Raw genomic sequence first — 20,973 nt, forward strand, 5'->3', positions numbered from 1 at the left:
ATTTCTTTAATAATAAAATATTATGAATTATTTTTTGAAATGATCATAATTAAACTGTGTATAATTCGGGATCTAAAGTCGTTGATGATGTATAATTTGAATGTTTTCATGGAAAGATTATTTTGTAAATACCTATTTCGAGCATTTTCCTTTATATTTCTGTCTATGGCTTCTTGGGGCAAGCAGTCAGTCAGCACTATTAGTCGATCTACTGGAGTTGATATATAAGTTCATGGCAACGGCATAGAGAGAAGATTCAAATTTCAGTGAGAAATTCTAAAACACTTGATAGATATTTGACACAACAATACAACAAAGCAAACATCAAACATAACTCAACTCAACGTCAAAGCAAGAGAAAACACACTCATCATTCATCAACTACATGACATGCAAGCAAACAGCTGCATGCACACTACTTATTTAACCACCTAGTAGATACATATACATGCCACAGTCTCTCAGCACCGATCCACTTCAAATACAAAATCAATACAAACTTGATCTTATATTAAGAAACAGACCAAGTGAAGTCATAAACATCCTCTAAGGCTGACCATTCTGTCCACCAAATCCACTCCCCATCTGCCCACCATAAGGCCCGAACCCGAAACCTCCCCCTCCACCCGGTCCACTACTGTCTCCTCCGAAGCTCGATCCCATTCCCAGACTCCCACTCACCGCGCCGCCAACCGAGCCACCCGTGCCGCTAGGATCACCAAAGGCCCCAAAGGGGCTCCCACCCCCACCAGATGAGCCCATGCCAACACCCCCGCTTGTACTGCTGCTAAGCGAACCCGACCCGCCTAAGAGGCCCCCGGATGAGCCCATACCCAGACCGCCGCTCGTGGCCCCACCCATGTTCCCCCCCAGACCACCGAGATTGCCACCAAAGCCGGACTGAGCGCCGCCCTGGACTCCTGTCCCGAAGTTCGGAAACGGAAACAAGTTTTTCTCTTCCTCGAGTGCTTTGGTATCTATGAGCTTCCTGCCACTTGTGGTGCAGACGACAATACAATAAATAACGAAAACAAAACAAATTTTGGAGGACATTTTGGCCATGCAACACAAAGCTTGTAATCTGTTAGTTGCTGTTTTGGAAGGAGATTGCGGATGGGGGTATATATAGGAAGAATTGGACTAGCCGGCTACAACATAGAGTATCGAGTGAAGTAGCTTGTCATTAAATAGTTACTGAAACCGACAGTTGAATTGAATTGCACTTAAATGTGGACGCTGTTTTTCATAAACTGTAAGCAGCAGTGAAATTGAACTAGTGTATACCTAGGGAAGCTCGACCCAGATATTATATGTGGCTTATCTTAAACTTTGGTTAAGATCACGAACTAGAATGTTCGATATTTGCTGAATATTAGGTACGTGCTACATGATTACGAGTACTCGTAGTGCCCCAAAAGAAATTTGAAAACAAAGATTAAATGGAAAAGATTTTGTAAAACTCCGATTTGGTTTTGGAACTTGTTAGGAGTAATTTCAGCCTAATTATCAATTGAACACGTAGGATATCATGAAGACATGGGTGCAGCACGAGTAAAGACACTACCAACAAATAACTCCGAGAAGTTCACAAAGCAAGTTCTCAATATATTGTCAACGAAAGTAATTTAGGAAGAACTGAAGAAGTATAGTGTATTTCTGTTGTATGGGACAGAGGAATTAAAGGCTTGACCGGCCATATTTCTCTCCCTTACTGTATACTGCAGACCTTGAAGTTGGTAAGCTTTGCTTTTCAAGAAAACTCAGACTCCTTGCGGGACCAGATCAGCTAGTTATTCATAAAGTCAAACTAATTTTTGTTATACTCTTATAGACATTTTGGCCGCGTTCATCCAAGGGAATGAAATGATTTTTATACTTTAATTTGCGATCTTTTTTTTGAAAATGAGAATAAATCTCACAAGCAGATTCGGCAAATAGTGACGAAAGAGTTCCTTTTATTCAAGAAAACTTATCATCTAATCATCGGACATGCGAGATAACCGGAAACATTTAGATAATAAAACTTTAATGTATGATAAAAAAGCACCTTTTTTCTCGACCAACCTGAAATTAAAACACATGATATCAATACTCAGTGATATACAAATAGTAAATTAAGATCAAATAGACTTCATTTTCACCAATTAGTAAAGGATTTTATATAAAACATAAGACAAGCGATCAGTAAACAAGAAGACTAAAAATAAAAAGTAACAGGTATAGCGTAAACATATTGAGGGTAGAGGTCTAAACCAAAGGAAATCCTTTGGTTTACACCTCTAAACAGTACTCGAATACCTATCCACTTAGTGTGCACATTTCTACTTAAAATAAATCTGGATCTACAATCCAGTCGAACATTAACATTATTAGAAAACTAAACATAAATCTAAAAAATCAAGGTTAATCATTAGAACCAAAGAAATTAAAAGTGTGTATGGACTTTGAACAAGGGAAAGAACAAATTAAATTATTAACCGGATATATAGGCAAGTATTCAAATGGGCAGAACTCAATATTTCAAGAGGGAACCAGCACAAAATAACATAGATAGATGTGCAATTGTCTATTCACACAATTTAAGTCTATCTTTAAATATAATCAATTTTGGCCCTACAAATATCCATGGTGATTTATTATTTTGACATGAAGAAAGAATTAAACAGGAGCGAATAGAACGCAAAATAATTTAATTGAATATTTCGCACCATCCAGTTTGTTCACGCTAAAAGCCTCCCAGGTAACTGTGTCTAGAGGAAACAATTGTTCTTTCTAGCATTAAAATCGCAATACCAAGCGTAAAGTTACAACTAAATTTAAAACTTTGTAGATGAAACATGTAGAAAAGGCAAAAACTATATTTCACTGAAATGGATTTGTAATGTATAACATTCAATACAATGTTTACACTAGCATAAAAATAGCCGGGAAAAATGCAACCATGTATAACCTACAGTACAAGAGCCATCTTACAGCGGTATGCAGTATAGGAGTATGCTTACAAATCCAGCCCAAAATGATTAGCTACTAATTCTCCTTTGTAGCTCTTTTGGGGTTTATCTGAGAGATTGTCGCAAAAGAAAAAACCTGGAACCAGATTATAAAGAACCTAAATCGGCAATAACTACACATAATAGCTATGCATCACCCGTACTATTATTCTCGGTACAGCACAAGCTAAAGATTCTTTTACAATCCAGTAATACACAGGTCATATAAACAAGTTTCTTACTAGAATCTTAACCAGAGACTACATTTTGGGAGTCAAACTTGTGCATAAACAAACTACAAGCCTGTATCAATACTACATTCTTCCAAATACCATAAAATATCTATCCATGAAAGGATCTGTTATCACATGGTATTGATAAAAAAATTTTTTACCTAAATATCTTCAATCTTTGTTTCCTATGTAAATTTTATGCTTATACAGTACAACCAGGCTCCAAGAGAGCACTAAAGAAGGAATCATGGTGACCTGGTTGATCTAATTTATATAAATGCAATAGTAGTCAACAATGAGAATAGGATATACATACTCAGGAACACACATTAAAATTTCCAATCCAGAATATAATATCATCACCGCACCTGCACAACAATATAGATATATAATCCTAACTAAAAACAAAATGACTTATGGCTTTTAACACAACTTGTAAAAACATTAATATGTATGCATATTCAGATGCAAGTATGCACCCCTGAAGGTACAAATATATGATGTATTAAATGGAAATTAGTTTTACTAGAAGAAGCACAAGCTATACTTCAAACTCATAAGGTTTAGTTTAAAGTAGAATAATAATTTAACACATCTATATGAGTTAGAAGCCATTGGAAAGAATTGAAAGAAATAGTCAATCTCAATTAGTAGTGTATCCAAAGATCCATAAGAAAAAAAAACTAAAATCTATAATTCTGATAACATAGTACATAAATAAATATTGTTGAGAGTATATATGTCGAGTGTTAGGTCCTGAAACGATTGTAGAAGGGGGGGGTTGAATACAATCGTCACTAAAAATCGCGGCGGTATAATCTGATTTAAATTAAACTTGTTAATCAGATTTTAATTAATTAATATAACAATGTTTTAAGTCGTTATATAATTAATAAGGTTCGTTTTAATGTCCACTAAAGTTCGTAGAATAAATTCGACAGGATGTATTCTAGTTTAGTGATTAAAACAGCCGAGTGATCAAAGCACAGAAAACTGTGGATATAACAATTGCAAGTTACAAACAACTTGAAAGCTTTTACAATGCTTGAACACATACAAATGAAGAAGTGAAGCCATATTTATAGGCAAATCACATGGATCTAGGTATGACAAAGAAAGGAATGACTTTCTAGCTTAGGAATGACATTACAAAGCAAAGCCATGCCAAACACTAAGAAGGAATGACATTAAAACACAAAGTCATGCTTAACAAAGGGAAGGAATGACTTTTTATGAGAAAGCCATACTGAAAAAACTCGGTATGACTTAATCAGACTTGGCCATCAAATGTCATTCGGTATGACATATGCAACAAAAGCCATACGAGTCCATTCGGTATGACTTTCCTAAGTCATAAACATGCAAGTCATACACACAACAAAGAATTTCTGATATTAGGACACGGTATGACTTAATTAAGTCATACCAGATAAAGTCTGAACTCAGCACACGGTATGACTTCTATTAAGAAAGTCATACCGATTGAAATAAACACTAAATCAGCATTAAAATGACTTTATCAAGTCATATCTGAGAAAGTCGTGTAGCAGGGCACGGTATGACATCATTATATAATGTCATTCCGAGTCATTTGATGCATTAAATCAGTTTTAATAATTATATAAATATTAGATAATTACCCACTTAATTATATTAATTATATAAATTCATAAATTAAATTAATTCGAAGGTGAATCAATTTAATAAATAAATTATACAACCAATTTAATTATTTTGATTAGTGAGATAATTAAATAAATACTTATAAAATTATATTTCTTAAGCAGCAGAGACTTCAGGCTTTGTCGAACGTTGTAGATCTTCGTCTAGATTGAACGGCCACTTATAGTTGATGCAGAACACTTAATCTGAGTAGCTGACACACAAATGTACTGTCTGGTTCATCTGTATCTAGCTGAATTAAATATTCTTTATCAAATAAACATTTGAGACGTGGATCGTAGTTCTTCTTCATTAGTAACAATAGTATGGAATCTTCTGAATAAATAAAGTATTAAAACTTTATACCTTCTGGACTTCTGGACGTGCTACAAAAGATTATTTGTACACTGAGGCTTGAACATATTAATGAACTTCTTCCAGTGGTGTGCAGCAGCATCCTGAAATTCTTCAGACATATAATTTCAATAAATCACTTGACGTTCTTCGTACGGAATCCTTCAACAGTACTTGCTATTTACCTTGCTTTCTTATCAGAGTTGAGTTGGTACCTCTTTAATTACAAATAGGCTAAACATATGCCTTTCAATCTCCCCCTTGTTTGTTTGTTAATATAACATGCAAATTATCGAGAGGATAACTCAACTAACTGATAAGACAAAGGATTAAACATGAATTGTAAATAGCAAAAAGTTTCTGGTATTTAATTAAACATTGACCAGAATTAAAAAGATTACATTAGATTACAAAAGGATGTTCTTATTGAACATATATTACAAATCCCTAATGAATCTAAAGATCAACTTCTCCTTCTTCGATATCAGAATTGTGAAGGATATGAGTTGATGGTTCTTCCCTGGTTGGCACTTCAGATGTAGTGGATTCACCACGCTTCTTTCGTTCCCTTGCCAGAGCCAGTTGATGTAGTACTTCCAATTCCACAGGGTCTTCGCGGAAGTCTGATGGCTGAGATTTTGTAACATTTTTCATCCTTCGAAAGTACTGAGCAACATTCTTTCGAGTGCAGTAAGCAAGAATCACATCATCAGCATCAGACTTAGCTTTAGAAGCGAAGCCCTTGGTTCTTAAAAGAGTGGAGGCAAGAGCAAGTTGCTTAGCGGGATACTTTGGCAAGGCTTCTTCGTTGAGATAGACAGTGCTGAAGATCTCCTTGTGAACGAACTTTACACAGTACGGATTCCTGACAACCTGAGGACTGTTGAATTCAGCACATTCCAGCAATTTGTCACGAAGGAGTTCGTTCAGGTTGGAGCTGCGCTTTACCTTGTTCTGAAGCACCCAGAGCTCAGATACAGAGAATGATTTCAAAGATTCGATCGATAGTCTGAAAGAACCATTCCTCTGTGTATAGACAATTAGCTCCCATTCTTCTAACAAGTTATTGACTCCCACAGTCAAATAATTCAATTCCAAAGCAAAGGCATGCATAAAGACATCCTCGTCAGGGTTTACCTCTCGAAGATCATAGATCAGAGATAAAAACTTTTTGTCGTTGAAAGGTTCCCTTTGAGGTCCATTGAATATCCTCTTTGCAATGTCCCAGCTTTTTCCGACTTTCCTTTTAATATCAAGAGTATTCTGCTTGCACGCAGCATCATAGATTTTCTGTTTCTCGATCTTGATTTGCTCTTCTGTGATCAACTTGTCCTCTAGAAGTTTTTGGAAATCTCGAAGCTTACGCTTCCTAGCTTCATTTTCAGCTTTGAACTTCTGGACATTCTCCTCATGCTCTAGGTCAATAGGTTCTTCATCCTAAAACAAATAACCCTCATCAAATTTACCTTCTTCTTCTGCTTGACGATAAGTAGCATCGAAGACGTCATCATCATCCATATCATTTGGATAGTCATCATAACTATCAGAGTTGAAGACATTGTCAGACTGATGTAACGGTTCTTTGCCTTTGGATTTATCAGATTCTTTGTCAGGGGCAGATCCAGAAGTGGTATTCCCCTTGTTGCTTTGATTTGAGCTATTGCCTCTATCATCCCTGTCACCTTTGTCTTCTCTATTCTCCCCCTAAGTTGAGGGATCCTCTCCGGAGGGTTGATCATCAGACTTGTTGGAGTTTCTGAGGAGTTGATCTAGTTTGCTGTCGATGGTCTCAAATTTAGACATGTAAAGTTCATGATTAGATCTCATCTCAACAGCTAACTCATGAATTTCTTCTTTAAGCTCATCCCTGTAAGAACTGGATGGCCTTTCCTCAGCTTTCTGTTCTGGGTTCACCAATTGTGCACCCTTATGCTTTTCATTCTCAGCAATCATTCTGGCTAGTTCAGCTCTTAACTTAGCCATTTGTTCCTCAAACAGAGCAGGGTCAGTGTGTGCACTCACCTCACGTACACTCAAAGCTGTTTCACTAGCCTCACGTGCATGTGTATCGCTCGGTGTTTGCCTTTCTTCACTCATAGGATTCACTCTTCCAGTTGTAACTGTATATACTACCAATGTCCCTTGAGATGGGTTTAAAGGTAGTGGAGGAACAAATTGTCCTCCGGAAGCCTGTGATGGCAGATTAACTTGCACGCTACCAAGTTCCGCCTGATCAGAAAAGAAAGTGTGATCAGCAAAGTTTTCATATATTATACATTGATTTTGAAAATCTGTGCACTCAGTAAACATAGTAACCTGTGTATCTGTTTGGGCTTGCACTAGCGTGAGTGCTAGCGCAGTGCTTAACTCTGTACAAGTTACCGCGGCCGGACGGTCAATTTCAATGGCCTCATCCTGTAGAGAGAATGGCTCCAGAGACTGTTTATCTGCCATTTCAAAATCTGAGCCTTGTTGGGAAGGCAAAGATGAGGCTACAGGTGTCTCCTAGGCTTCCACCCTTTACTTCTTGGAGGGAGACAGAGCTGTGGGTTGACTCATTAAACTACTCATACTCCGTTTCCTTGCAACTTTACGAACAGGTTGCATTGAAGTGTTGGTTGATGTGTTTGGAGAAACGAGAGTTGGTTGAAGTGAATCATCAGCTAGGTTATGAACCTGTGTGTTGTCAGGTTCATTGCTGGCAGGCTGGAAAATAAAATCAAGGTCACAAACAAGATCACAACCATAATCTGACGTATCAACATTAAAATTAGATGAGAAGTTCGAAAGTACCTGAGCTACCTGTAGGTCCTGACGAAAGGACTGCAGCTCCTGGTTGATAAGAGAGTCAGAGTGAAGGGGTTGTGAGGTATATTGTGTTTGTGGTATGATTTGGGATTGTGTTTGGTGTGGGAGAGGTTCAGATGAAGATGGTTGATTCTCGAAGAAATCATATTCCATTGTTTGATCTTCAAATGAATGGATATGTTGTTGTTGTTGATGAGTAGGGGAGTGATATGATGATTGGTTGGATGAATGGTGTGATGACTTTGCTTCTTGAGATTGTTGGGGTGATTGTTGTTGAAATTGTTGAGGTTGTTGATTTGGTTGTTGGATTTGGAGGGGTTGAGGTTCTTGCGGTTGTTGTTGCTGTTGATGGTGTTGCAGTTGTTGCTGTTGTTGATTCTGTTGTTGCTGAGGTTGAGGAGGAGGAGCCACTTGAAGTTGATATGGCTGCAGAGGAGTGTTAAACATCTGTAGCATATGAGGAGTGGTGATTAGTGGAACAGTTGCAAATTTGTTCTTATTGTCCAACTGAGTCATCAACTTAGAACAGGCACGAGGAACTGGTGCCACAGGAGAGTTGACGTAGTGTTCCTTCTCAGCGTCAGTCATCTTATCATTTAGAAATAACATGATAAATCGAGGATAAAAGCATGAGACTTTGGCATTTTGCTCAACGGATCTGTTCCTCAGTGGTCCCAACTTTGTAAGAATGGATTGAAGTATGAGTTTACCAAAGTTGATAGGACGATTAAAAGCAATGCAGAATCCAATCTTCTGAAGCAAAGATGTTATAAAATTGAAGTTCTTGCGACTAGTAGGAGCAAGCACTCTAGCCAAAGTGTCGAAGAAAAGGTCCCACTCGGGCTTCAGATTGCCTTTCAACATCCTAGGCAAGTTTATTTCACCCTGATATAAGATCGTCTGAAAGAATTGGGTGATTTCATCTTCAGTAGGGAGTTCAGCAAAATTCTCCCTCGGGAACCCCAGTATCCTATTCACATCATCAGAGTTGATATGAATGGTACATCCTCCGTGTATATCTCCAGAAACCCGATAATTATCCAATAAAGTAGTGTTCAGGGCTGTCGAGTAGAAGTCCTGAATTGGCTGTATCTGGAGTTCTGCATGAGCTGTAATAGCAGTGCTGACGAGCTATTGACTATTCAGAAAACGGACCCACGGTCTAAAACGTGCCAAACTTGCCTCGGGGTCGAAGAATCCATTCAAGTTCGTCTCCTCAATAAAAAAGCGACCGACCATTTTTAAAATTAAAAATTGAATTAAGTGAGAATTTTTCAAAAAAAAAATAATTTTCAAATTTCTCACAAATTCCAATTAATAATTAAATACCAATTGATTAATTAATTAATAATTCGATTTATATGTGTAAAATCGAATTAAAACTTAATTAATCTTAAAATGGCTCAATTTAAGTCCCAAACAATGCCTTAACCTCCAATTAGTCCAAAAATCCCCAAATGTTCTTCACAAAACCCTAACTGCCGAATTCAAGAACTAGGGTTTTAACACAATCGAACTGAAACCACCACAACTCGATCTTAAACGTTAATACACGGTCACAGGGTCACGGAATCGGTCAAGAATCGTTCAGACTCGGTCAGAATCGGTGAAACTCAGTGACTCAGTCGAACTCGGTTCGAAGGGTTTCGAAAATTTCAAAATTTTAGCAGCAATTCGACTCAATTTCTTGAATAATCAAAGTAACCAGCAAGCTTTAAGCTTGAAATATTAGTAACGAGCAAGTTTTACAATGAAAACTTGAAAAAGATCGAGTAGAGCAACAATGGCGGTTCGTGAATGTGTATGTGTTGTGTGTAGGAGATGAAATAGAGAGGTATGGTATTCTAAACATAAGTCATACAATTTAAAATGGTCGGTATGACTTTCATAAGAAAAGCCATACCGAACTGCTGAGAAAGACATATGCTAGCATTCGGTATGACATATCAGAATAATGTCATACCGAAATTGAAACGGGGTAGGTGAGTGAGACCGGTATGACTTTCTCAGGAAAAGTCATGCCGCGTCTGTGAGGCTACAAAACACGCTACAGCCGGTATGACATTTTCTAAAAATGTCATACCGAGCTCAAAAACTAAATATTAGAAAATAAAATGAAAATATTATGATTTTTAGATAATAAAAAAAAATAAAACCTTTTGCACATTTAATCAAAAATCTAATACACATAATATATAATATATTACACATATATTTTGTAAAATTCAACTTTATTTAAATATAAATACTTATGAATTTAACTTTAATTCATTAAAATGAATTAACTTAAAAACAAATATTTATGCTTAATTAATTTTGAAAAATACAAAATAAATACATATAATTATCTAAATGCACAGAGAATATTACAGGGGAGTGTGGAGCACTTAGAAAATTATAGAGACATATATGAACATGCATAATTACACTGAAAATTATCAGATAATTTACAAACAATTATATAAAATCTAATAAAATAGATATAACTACACAGAAAATTCACAAAAAATATATAATAATATATAAAATACATATAAAATATATACAAAGAGAATCATGACATATTTAACATCCCTAGCTCACAAACCAACTTAGAGAAAGTGGATTCATCAAGTGGTTTCGTGAAGATGTCTGCAATTTGATTAGCTGTGGGTACGAAATGTAACACCACAGTACCATTCATGACATGTTCTCGAATAAAATGATACCTGATATCTATGTGCCTGGTCCTGGAGTGTTGCACTGGATTGTTTGAAATGGCTATGGCACTGGTGTTGTCACAAAATATTGGAATTTTGTCGACAGAAATACCATAATCATTTAATTGGTTTCTGATCCAGAGAATCTGAGCACACCAACTGCCAGCAGCTATGTACTCAGCTTCAGCAGTAGAAGTGGACACTGAGTGTTGCTTCTTGCTGTACCAGGAAACCAACCGACGTCCTAGAAATTGACAGCTTCCAGATGTACTCTTTCTATCAATCCTGCAACCTGCATAATCAGAGTCTGTATAGCCGGTTAAGTCAAAACAAGTATTCTTAGGGTACCAAATACCTAAACCAGGTGTACCCTTTAGATATCTAAAGATTCTTTTGACGGCTATAAGATGTGATTCTTTAGGATCAGCCTGAAACCTAGCACACAAACATGTTGCAAACATAATATCTGGTCTACTAGCAGTGAGATAGAGTAATGAGCCAATCATACCTCGATAGCTTGAGATATCAACTTTCTTACCAGATTTATCCTGGTCAAGCTTAGTGGCAGTGGTCATGGGTGTCTTTGCCGGTGAACAGTCTTCAAGATTGTACTTTCTTAGAAGATCTCTGACATACTTTGACTGGCAAATAAAGATTCCATCTTCTTTTGGCTTACTTGAAGACCAAGAAAGTAGGATAGCTCACCCATCATACTCAATTCATAAGTACTCTGCATTAACTTAGCAAATCTCTTGCACAAGTTATCGTTAGTTGAACCAAATATAATATCATCAACATATATTTGAACAAATATCATATCATTATCATGCAATTTGTAAAAGAGAGTTTTGTCTATGACACCTCTAGTGAAATTATTTTCAATTAAAAACTCAGAGAGAGTGTCATACCATGTCCTTGGTGACTGCTTGAGCCCATAGACAGCTTTGAATAGGAAGTACACAAAATCAGCAAATTCTGGATTATCAAAGCCAGGGGGGCTGTTTCAAATATACTTCTTCTTCCAGCTTTCCATTCAGAAATGCACTTTTCACATCCATCTGATAAACTTTGAAGTTGGAGTGTGCAGCAAATACAAGGAATATTCTGATGGCTTCAAGACGAGCAACTGGAGCATAGGTTTCATTGTAATCAATTCCTTCTTCCTGAGAATAACCTTTTGCAACCAGTCTGGCTTTGTTTCTCACAACAATGCCATCACCATCTAACTTGTTACGGAAGACCCATCTAGCTCCAATTGTAGACTTTCCTTTTGGCCTTGGAACCAGGGCCCAGACTTCTTGTCTCTCAAATTGATTGAGTTCTTCTTCCATGGCAAGAACCCAATCAGGATCAGCAAGTGCTTCATCTATTTTCTTTGGTTCTAGTTGAGATAGAAATCCAGAAAATAAACATTCGTTAGACGTAGCACTTCTAGTCTTGATACCAGCATCAGGATCACCAATAATTAAATCAAAGGGATGATCTCTGCTCCAAATTCTTTCCCTTGGAAGTTGTGTCCTTGATGATTCAGCAGTATTATCATTAAGCTGAAGTGTATAAGTAGTTGATCCACCAGCTCCCTCTGAGCTGTTGCTAGGTTGACTTGATGATCCACCACTAGCATCAATAGAATCTCCAGCATTATTGCCATTTCCTCCACCATTGCCTGGATCATTATCATTGTTGTCATCACCTGTTGCAACCTCAGGTGGCACATCATCATCTGAATCAGAATCTGGATAGTTGTCAAACTTCAGAGATTCAGATGGATTAGCAGATTGTAAACTTGGTAGTTTAGTGTCATCAAATGTTACATTGACACTAACTTTCACTGACAGAGTATCAATTACAAAAACTCTATAAGCATTATTTGTATAACCAACAAAGATTGCTTCAGATGCCTTTGGCTCAAACTCGTTCAACTTCTCTTCTCCATCCTTGAGAACATAACACTTGGCTCCAAAGACATGACGATGTTTGACATATGGTTTCTTGTTGTTATACAGATGAAATGGAGTTTTCATATGATCCTTGTTGATCAAAGTTCTATTCTGGGTATAGCAGGCAGTAGACACAGCTTCAGCCCAAAAGTACAGTGGAAGCTTTGATTCAGCAATCATAGTCCTTGCAGCTTCAATCAGTGTACGATTCTTTCTTTCTACGACTCCATTCTGCTGTGGAGTCCTTGGTGCTGAATACTGCCTTCTAATTCCCTTTTCAGAGTAATAGATGATTAGAGTTTGATTCTTGAATTCAGTGCCATTATCTGACCTTACAGCTTTCACTGGCACACCTTTATCCAATTCAACTGACTTAATATGATCAATCACTGTCATCGGGGTTTCATCCTTAGAAGCCAGAAAGTAACCCAAGTAAATTTCGAGAAGTCATCCACAATAACCAAGGCATATCTTCCTCCATCAATTGATGCAACATTCACGGGGCCAAACAAATCCATATGTAGTAAGTGAAGTGGACTTGTAATGGTATTGATGGTCTTGCCTTTGTGAGATGCTCTCTTCGCTTTTCCTTTCTGACAAGCTTCACAGAGATCATCAGTTGAGAATTCCAGGGAAGGCAAACCTCTCACTAGATCTCTCTTGACTAGAGAGTTCATGGTTTTGAAGTTGAGGTGTGAGAGCTTCTTATGCCATAACCAACTATCTTCAGCAGACGCTTTGGCGTAGAAACAGTGAACTTCGCTTCCTGGTCTTGAAGACAAATCAGCTACGAATATATTGCCTTTCCTTATGCCACATAGTGAAGGACGCTTATCCTTGATATGTTTAATGATACATATCTCCTTTCCAAAATGAACATAATATCCCTTGTCACAAAATTGACTGACACTCAGGAGATTATGTTGAAGTCCTTCAACTATAGCAATATCTTCAATGATGATCCTTCCAATTTTGTACTTGCCATATCCCACAGTACGACCTTTGCTATTATCATCAAAACTGACTATTGGGCCAGCTCCTTCTCTTATGTCTTCCAGCAGGGATCTATTGCCAGTCATGTGCATTGACGCTCCACTGTCAAGCACCCAAGTAACTCGTACAATTCCACTGGCACCCTGCAAAAGACAACTTGATTAAACCTTCTTTGGGACCCACACTTGATTGGGTCCAGCAAACTTAAAGAATTGGTTTCTATCAGGTAATACAACAGAGCCTCTTGGACTGATACTTGGTTCTGATTTGACTGAACTTACTTCTTTAACAACAACCTTATAAACCTTGGTTTTAGGCTTTGGAACATAAGTCTCCTTCCTAACACGAGGAGGACTAGCAGTCTTTGATCTAGCATGTTTATTGTTTGTGTGTTGCCTAGGTGATGTGTTTTCATTTTTAGCATGCAAATTTCTAAAATAAGCAGACATCATATTGAAAGCACAAGTCATGCAATTATCAACACCACAACATTTATGACATGCATCAAAAACAGGAACAACAGGATTATCAGTCACAGTAGTAGGAACATCAATAGATTCTACTCTAACCTTGTTAACAGATTTAAAGTTCTCAGTAGAATGACATCTATTGTTCTTGTTCTTACTATTCACAAACTTATTAGGCTTGTTGAATTTAGTTCTCTCAGAGTTGACACCTAAACCAGCTTAAGGCAACCTAACATTGCCTTTCACTTTGATTGGTTTCAGTGATGTCAGGATCTCATCTCTCTTTTCATTACTCTCTTTCATTTTAAGGTCTTCCTGTTTGAGTTCATATTTAATGACAACAAGAGTTTCTAACAGAGGTTCAGCTTCTGAGGATTTGAATAGGGGTTGAGGGGAATCTTTCAAAACAAAAGGAATTCCTCTCTCTTCAGCACTCTTCTTAAAGGGAGTAATGTTACTAGCCTTACCTACAGATTTGTTATAGTCAAAACCTATTACAATAGTTCTCTTGATCTCTTGTTTATCATTAAGTTCTTTGACTATAGTGGAGGCATCCTTAAAGGCTTTACATTTCACTTTCTCTTCGTCTAGCTGAAGTCTCAAAGCAATCTCACCTTTCTCTAGAACTCTGACTTTAGCAACTTGTAATCCTAAATCCATAGTCAGTTGTTCAATTTTAGGTTTTAATACATTCATCTCATTCATTTTATAAGCATGAATATCTAAGACTAATGTATCAATTTTAAGATTGGCAGCTTTCAACTTTTTAATAGCATCTTCTCTTTCAAGTCCTAATTGCATAAAAAGTGTAGGGCATGTAGGATCTACCTGAAAGCTTCCAGCAGGAGGAGGTGAAGATGATCCAGCATTAGCCATAAGAGCAACATTCCCTAGCTGCTCCTCTTCATCACTATCTGTATCATCCCAGCTTTTCCCTTCTGCCAGATAAGACTTGCTTTTAAAACTTTGATTTCCAGAAGTACCCTGATGCTTTCTCACTAGTGCATCATACTTCTGCTTCAGCTCGTCGTAGGAATCTTTTCTCTTTCCTTGAACCTTGGGTTGTTTGCATTTAGTTGCAAAGTGTCCTGGTTCACCACAGTTAAAGCATTTGAACTTGCTTCTATCCACCATCCCAGTCTTGTATCCTCCTTTGCTCGTAGAAGATGAGTAACCTCCTTTTTGAAACCTGTTGACTGTAGGTTTGTATTTGTAGGAGGGGTTCTTCCTTAATCTCATGTTTCCAAACTTCTTGGCAAACAGTGATAGAGATTGATCTTCTAATAGTTCTAGCTCTTCCATTGTATAGAACTCTTCGTCACCACTGGAAGAAGCGGTCTGACCCATCTCAGGTACAACAAATTCCTGAGTAGTCTTAGAAGGAACAACAACATCCTTCTTTTCTTCCGGTACAGGTGACTCAACAACTAGAGCTCTCGAATGGTTCAGTGTTTTACCCCAGCCATATCTCTGCTTACTTTGAACTTGCTCGAGTTCATAAGTTTTCAAAACTCCGTAGAGTCTTTCCAGAGAAATCTCATTCATCCGAGCCTTCATTGATAATCTCTAACGTATCCCAGATTTGCTTGGCGTTCGTACAATTAACAATAGCATTGTACATTACTGGATCTAGAGATTACACCAAAATCAGTTGAAGAGCGTCATCTAAGTTCATCTGTTCACCCTCTTCATCTGTGTACTCATGAAGTTCTTTCGGAATAGTCTGATGAGGTATTAACACACCATCTTCTTCGTGTGCTAATATGACTTTCATCGGAATAGAAACACCCTTGTTTAATATCCCGATATATTTTCTGTTGGCAGTGCGGAGGAATAATAACATGTGCCTCTTCCGTAGGCTAAAGTGTTCCTTGCTGAACGGTGGGATTTTGATGCTACTGATCTTTTGTGTACTCATGTTTAAGGATTTGAAGTGAATAGTGTTTGGATGAGATTTGGATTTTTGAAAGAAAAATATTTTAAATTAAAATTAATTTTAGGAATAAACTTAATTCGAATAAAAAATATTTGGACGTTACAGAGTGTGTATAGGATCTGATACGGAAAAATGGTATCAACGGCTCTGATGCCAATTGTCAGGTCCTGAAACGATTGTAGAAGGGAGGGTTGAATACAATCGTCACTAAAAATCGCGGCGGAATAATCTGATTTAAATTAAACTTGTTAATCAGATTTTAATTAATTAATATAACAATGTTTTAAGTCGTTATATAATTAATAAGGTTCGTTTTAATGTCCACTAAAGTTCGTAGAATAAATTCGACGAGATGTATTCTAGTTTAATGATTAAAACAACCGAGTGATCAAAGCACAGAAAACTGTGGATATAACAATTGCAAGTTACAAACAACTTGAAAGATTTTACAATGCTTGAACACATACAAATGAAGAAGTGAAGCCATATTTATAGGCAAATCACATGGATCTAGGTATGACAAAGAAAGGAATGACTTTCTAGCTTAGGAATGACATTACAAAGCAAAGCCATGCCAAACACTAAGAAGGAATGACATTAAAACACAAAGTCATGCTAAACAAAGGGAATGAATGACTTTTTATGAGAAAGCCATACTGAAAAAACTCGGTATGACTTAATCAGATTTGGCCATCAAGTGTCATTCGGTATGACATATGCAACAAAAGCCATACGAGTCCATTCGGTATGACTTTCCTAAGTCATAAACATGCAAGTCATACACACAACAAAGAATGTCTGATATTAGGACACAGTATGACTTAATTAAGTCATACTAGAAAAAGTCTGAACTCAGCACACGGTATGACTTCTATTAAGAAAGTCATACCGATTGAAATAAACACTAAATCAGCATTAAAATGACTTTATCAAGTCATATCTGAGAAAGTCGTGTAGCAGGGCACGGTATGACATTACTATATAATGTCATACGGAGTCATTTGATGCATTCAATCAGTTTTAATAATTATATAAATATTAGATAATTACCCACTTAATTATATTAATTATATAAATTCATAAATTAAATTAATTCGAAGGTGAATCAATTTAATAAATAAATTATACAACCAATTTAATTATTTTGATTAGTGAGATAATTAAATAAATACTTATAAAATTATATTTCTTAAGCAGCAGAGACTTCAGGCTTTGTCGAACGTTGTAGATCTTCGTCTAGATTGAACGACCACTTATAGTTGATGCAGAACACTTAATCTGAGTAGCTGACACACAAATGTACTGTCTGGTTCATCTGTATCTAGCTGAATTAAATATTCTTTATCAAATAAACATTTGAGACGTGGCTTGTTCGTCGATTCTTTGTCTTCGTAGTTCTTTTTCATTAGTAACAATAGTATGGAATCTTCTGAATAAATAAAGTATTAAAACTTTATACCTTCTGGACTTCTGGACGTGCTACAAAAGATTATTTGTACACTGAGGCTTGAACATATTAATGAACTTCTTCCAGTGGTGTGCAGCAGCATCCTGAAATTCTTCAGACATATAATTTCAATAAATCACTTGACGTTCTTCGTACGGATTCCTTCAACAGTACTTGCTATTTACCTTGCTTTCTTATCAGAGTTGAGTTGGTACCTCTTTAATTACAAATAGGCTAAACATATGCCTTTCATCGAGTGAGGTCTGCTTCCATTAATTTGCAGAGGTCAACTAACCAGGAAAAGGGTACAAGACAATTAACGAGAATATGTGGCACAAAATTCTTCCACTGCAGCCCTCTTCCGGAATTATTTGCGGAGAATCCTCCATCAAGATAAGATATTCTCAACTATGATTTTTGACCCACAGTCAGAATGTTCGGTGCCCTTTACCTTGTGTGTTATCCTTGAAACTGATTGTAGTGTTTTGATAAATGTACCATCTATTTAGAGGTGTAAACCAAAGGAAAATTACTTAACCGGAAAATTCTGACCTGCCCTGAACATTCCGAGTAAAGAGAAAAGATATTTTGGATCGAATTTAAAGATCTTGTTGAGGCCTTCAGGAAAAGTAGACTATCGTCTGCAAAAAATAGGTGGCTTATTGACGGTGCATTCCTTGCTATTTTGAGTCCCAAAATATCAGATCTATTTTCTGCTTGTCGCAATAAAGCTGAAAAGCCCTCAACACAAATAAAGAATAAATATGGTGATAGGGGATCTCCTTGGCGCAACCCTTTCGATGGAAAAACTTTCCCATAAATTTGTCCATTTACCTGGAAAGAGTAGCTTACTGAGATGACACATTTCATTATCTTCTTTATCCATTGTTGTGAGAAACCCAGTTTTGTCAACATTTTTTCTATGAAGATCCATTCAACTCTGTCATATGCTTTGCTCATGTCTAGCTTCATGGCTACAAAACATCTTTTTCCTGATCTCATATGTCGTAAATGATGTAGACACTCATAAGCTATCAGCGCATTATCAGTGATGAGCCTTCCAGGAACAAAAGCACTTTGTGTCCCATTAATAATCAATGGTAAAATTGGTTTGAGCCGATTTATTAATACCTTCGCAATTGCTTTATATATCAAAAGCACTTTGTGTCCCATTAATAATCAATGGTAAAATTGGTTTGAGCCGATTTATTAATACCTTCGCAATTGCTTTATATATCACATTACATAGACTTATCGGTCGGAAGTCCCCTACATTCTTTGGTTCTTTTACTTTTGGAATTAAAGTAACCAAATTTGAATTTATCATCTCCAGCCCTGCCTCTTCGTACAGACAATCTAGAATTGCTTTTGAAATAACATGACTAACAATCTTCCAGTGTTGTTGAAAAAACATCGCATTCATCCCATCTGGTCCGGGGCTTTTATCAGGTGACATTGAGAAAATTGCTCTTTTAACCTCTCACATGGTAAAGTCTCTTTCTAAAGTTCTATTCATCTCATCTGTTACTAAAAGTTGTACAGCTGCCAGCAACTCATCAATTTTATCAGCTGATGGTGAAGATGAGGTAAATGGATTCTCATAGAATCTTTGAATTATTCCACTAAATTCCATCTCATTCGAGCACCATTCATTTTCTTCATTAAACAAACCTGCAATATGATTAAATTTTGTCATTCAGTTTTTTTGTTCTAATATTCCGCAAAACAGCTTGCAAAAAAAACTACCTATTTATCTATTAAAGCATTCACATCCCCTCCCCAATCCCTATCCCTATAAATTTACTAAAAATAGTAAGTCTTCAAAAATTTCTCTAAAATTTATTTGCTCTTAAAAGAATGATTTTCATCCCATCCCCATCCCCATCCCTCATCCCAATGTTCCTTTTACTTGCCTCTTTTCTTTATTTTATTTAAAAAAGCAGCCAGATGTACAAGTAATATGAGATGCGGACTGTACAGTATGCCCCCATATATGGGGATCCAATTTTCAGCCGTATAATTATTCCTCATTTTGGGGTTTCCAATGGAGCACTGCTTTTGCACAAATTAGTACAAATATCCCTAAATAATGAGGATAGGCCGATAGGGTGCAATTGAAGAACCTGATGTGAATGCTCTTAGGCCACTTTTTTTCATGTACCTCTATATAGTCCATTTGTGTGGCACTTATTTCCTAACCTAAATCATACCCCTTCATAGTCTGCTACTGTAATATATCACATTGTTTGTTCTTAACACAGTTTCTACTATCTAATATCTAGTTAATTAAGAGCTCTTGAGAAAACTAATTTTATAATCCCATATCGAATATATTTACCACCGGAAAAATTACTTATTTTTTGCGATTGTTTAGGAAAAAATAAGTAATTTTCCGTTCCAACTATTTGCACTGGAAATCTAACCCATATGTTTTGAAAAGAATGCTAATTTCGTTTCTATATAATGTTTTTTTACGATCTTTATCATAAGAATTCTAAAATCCCTCATATTTAATCATTATTGTCTCATATTTTCTTTTTTTCCGTAAAAATTTTAAAACAACTTTTCCATTCTCACCTCAATTCATTTACCCTAACCTTAGGTTCAGCGTCATTTGATTCGAGGAAGCTGGTCGAGATAGTGATTCGAAAATTTGTAGCGTGTTCACTGAGAAAAAATATTGAGAATAAGATAATTTTTTTGTTTGGATAATAATATGACACTGTTGCATATGTTTAAAAATTATAAGGATTACATGGTCGTCAATTTTTTTCACCGATAATATGTTTTGATATTCATTTAAAAGTCGGGACAATTAATTTAATTATAATTATCTGAGTTCAATTCATAGCAAGTCCACCGTCTAGTTATCCAATCTATGTATCTATGTATATTATAGTTGTTGTTGCCTGTTCTGCATAGTAGTTAGCCCCTGCTTTGAAACCACCCTCAAACCTTCTTATATTTACAGCTTCTGCCACTGAGTTTGCTTGCTTCTCAGACCGACACCTGGCTTCGGCAATTCAAACTCGCAACAAGCTTCCTCAAGAAGACTAAGGTACGTCTCTGCTGTACTTTCTGATTCATTAACAATTAAAATTCAAAATTCAAATTTGTAATTAAAGTTTACTAATGCTCTCTCCAAGCTATCTGCTCTCTCTTCTTCACTTCTCACTTCTTTCATGTAATCTCTAATTTTCTTTTACGTTTCTCTCATTTCTATTCCTAATCATTCTTCTCTATAATCTGTATTTGAAGTATTACTTTCCTAACAATTTCTTTGTCTTTTAATTACAGGTTAAACTTTCGTTGATAAAACGTTTGATGATTTGTCTAAGTGAGAAAATTTTACTTTCCTAATAACTTCTTTGTTTTTTAATTGCAGGCTAAATTTTTGTTGACAAGGTGTTTGATGATTCATCTAAAAGAGAAAAAAAATGATAA

At 36.4% G+C, this 20,973-nt stretch overlaps 1 protein-coding gene across 1 annotated transcript; it reads right to left on the minus strand.

The window, feature by feature from the left end:
* Nucleotides 1-546: 546 nt before the first annotated feature.
* On the minus strand, nt 547-7,336 carry LOC108225916 (glycine-rich cell wall structural protein). Its single transcript, XM_017400870.2, has 2 exons — nt 7,080-7,336; nt 547-988 (listed from the first exon to the last, which is right to left on the minus strand). Exons 1-2 carry the CDS (start codon nt 7,334-7,336, stop codon nt 547-549), a joined length of 699 nt encoding a protein of 232 aa, XP_017256359.2.
* Nucleotides 7,337-20,973: the final 13,637 nt, after the last annotated feature.

The sequence above is a fragment of the Daucus carota genome, chromosome 6 (assembly GCF_001625215.2).
Source record: "Daucus carota subsp. sativus chromosome 6, DH1 v3.0, whole genome shotgun sequence".
Classification (NCBI taxonomy): domain Eukaryota; kingdom Viridiplantae; phylum Streptophyta; class Magnoliopsida; order Apiales; family Apiaceae; genus Daucus; species Daucus carota.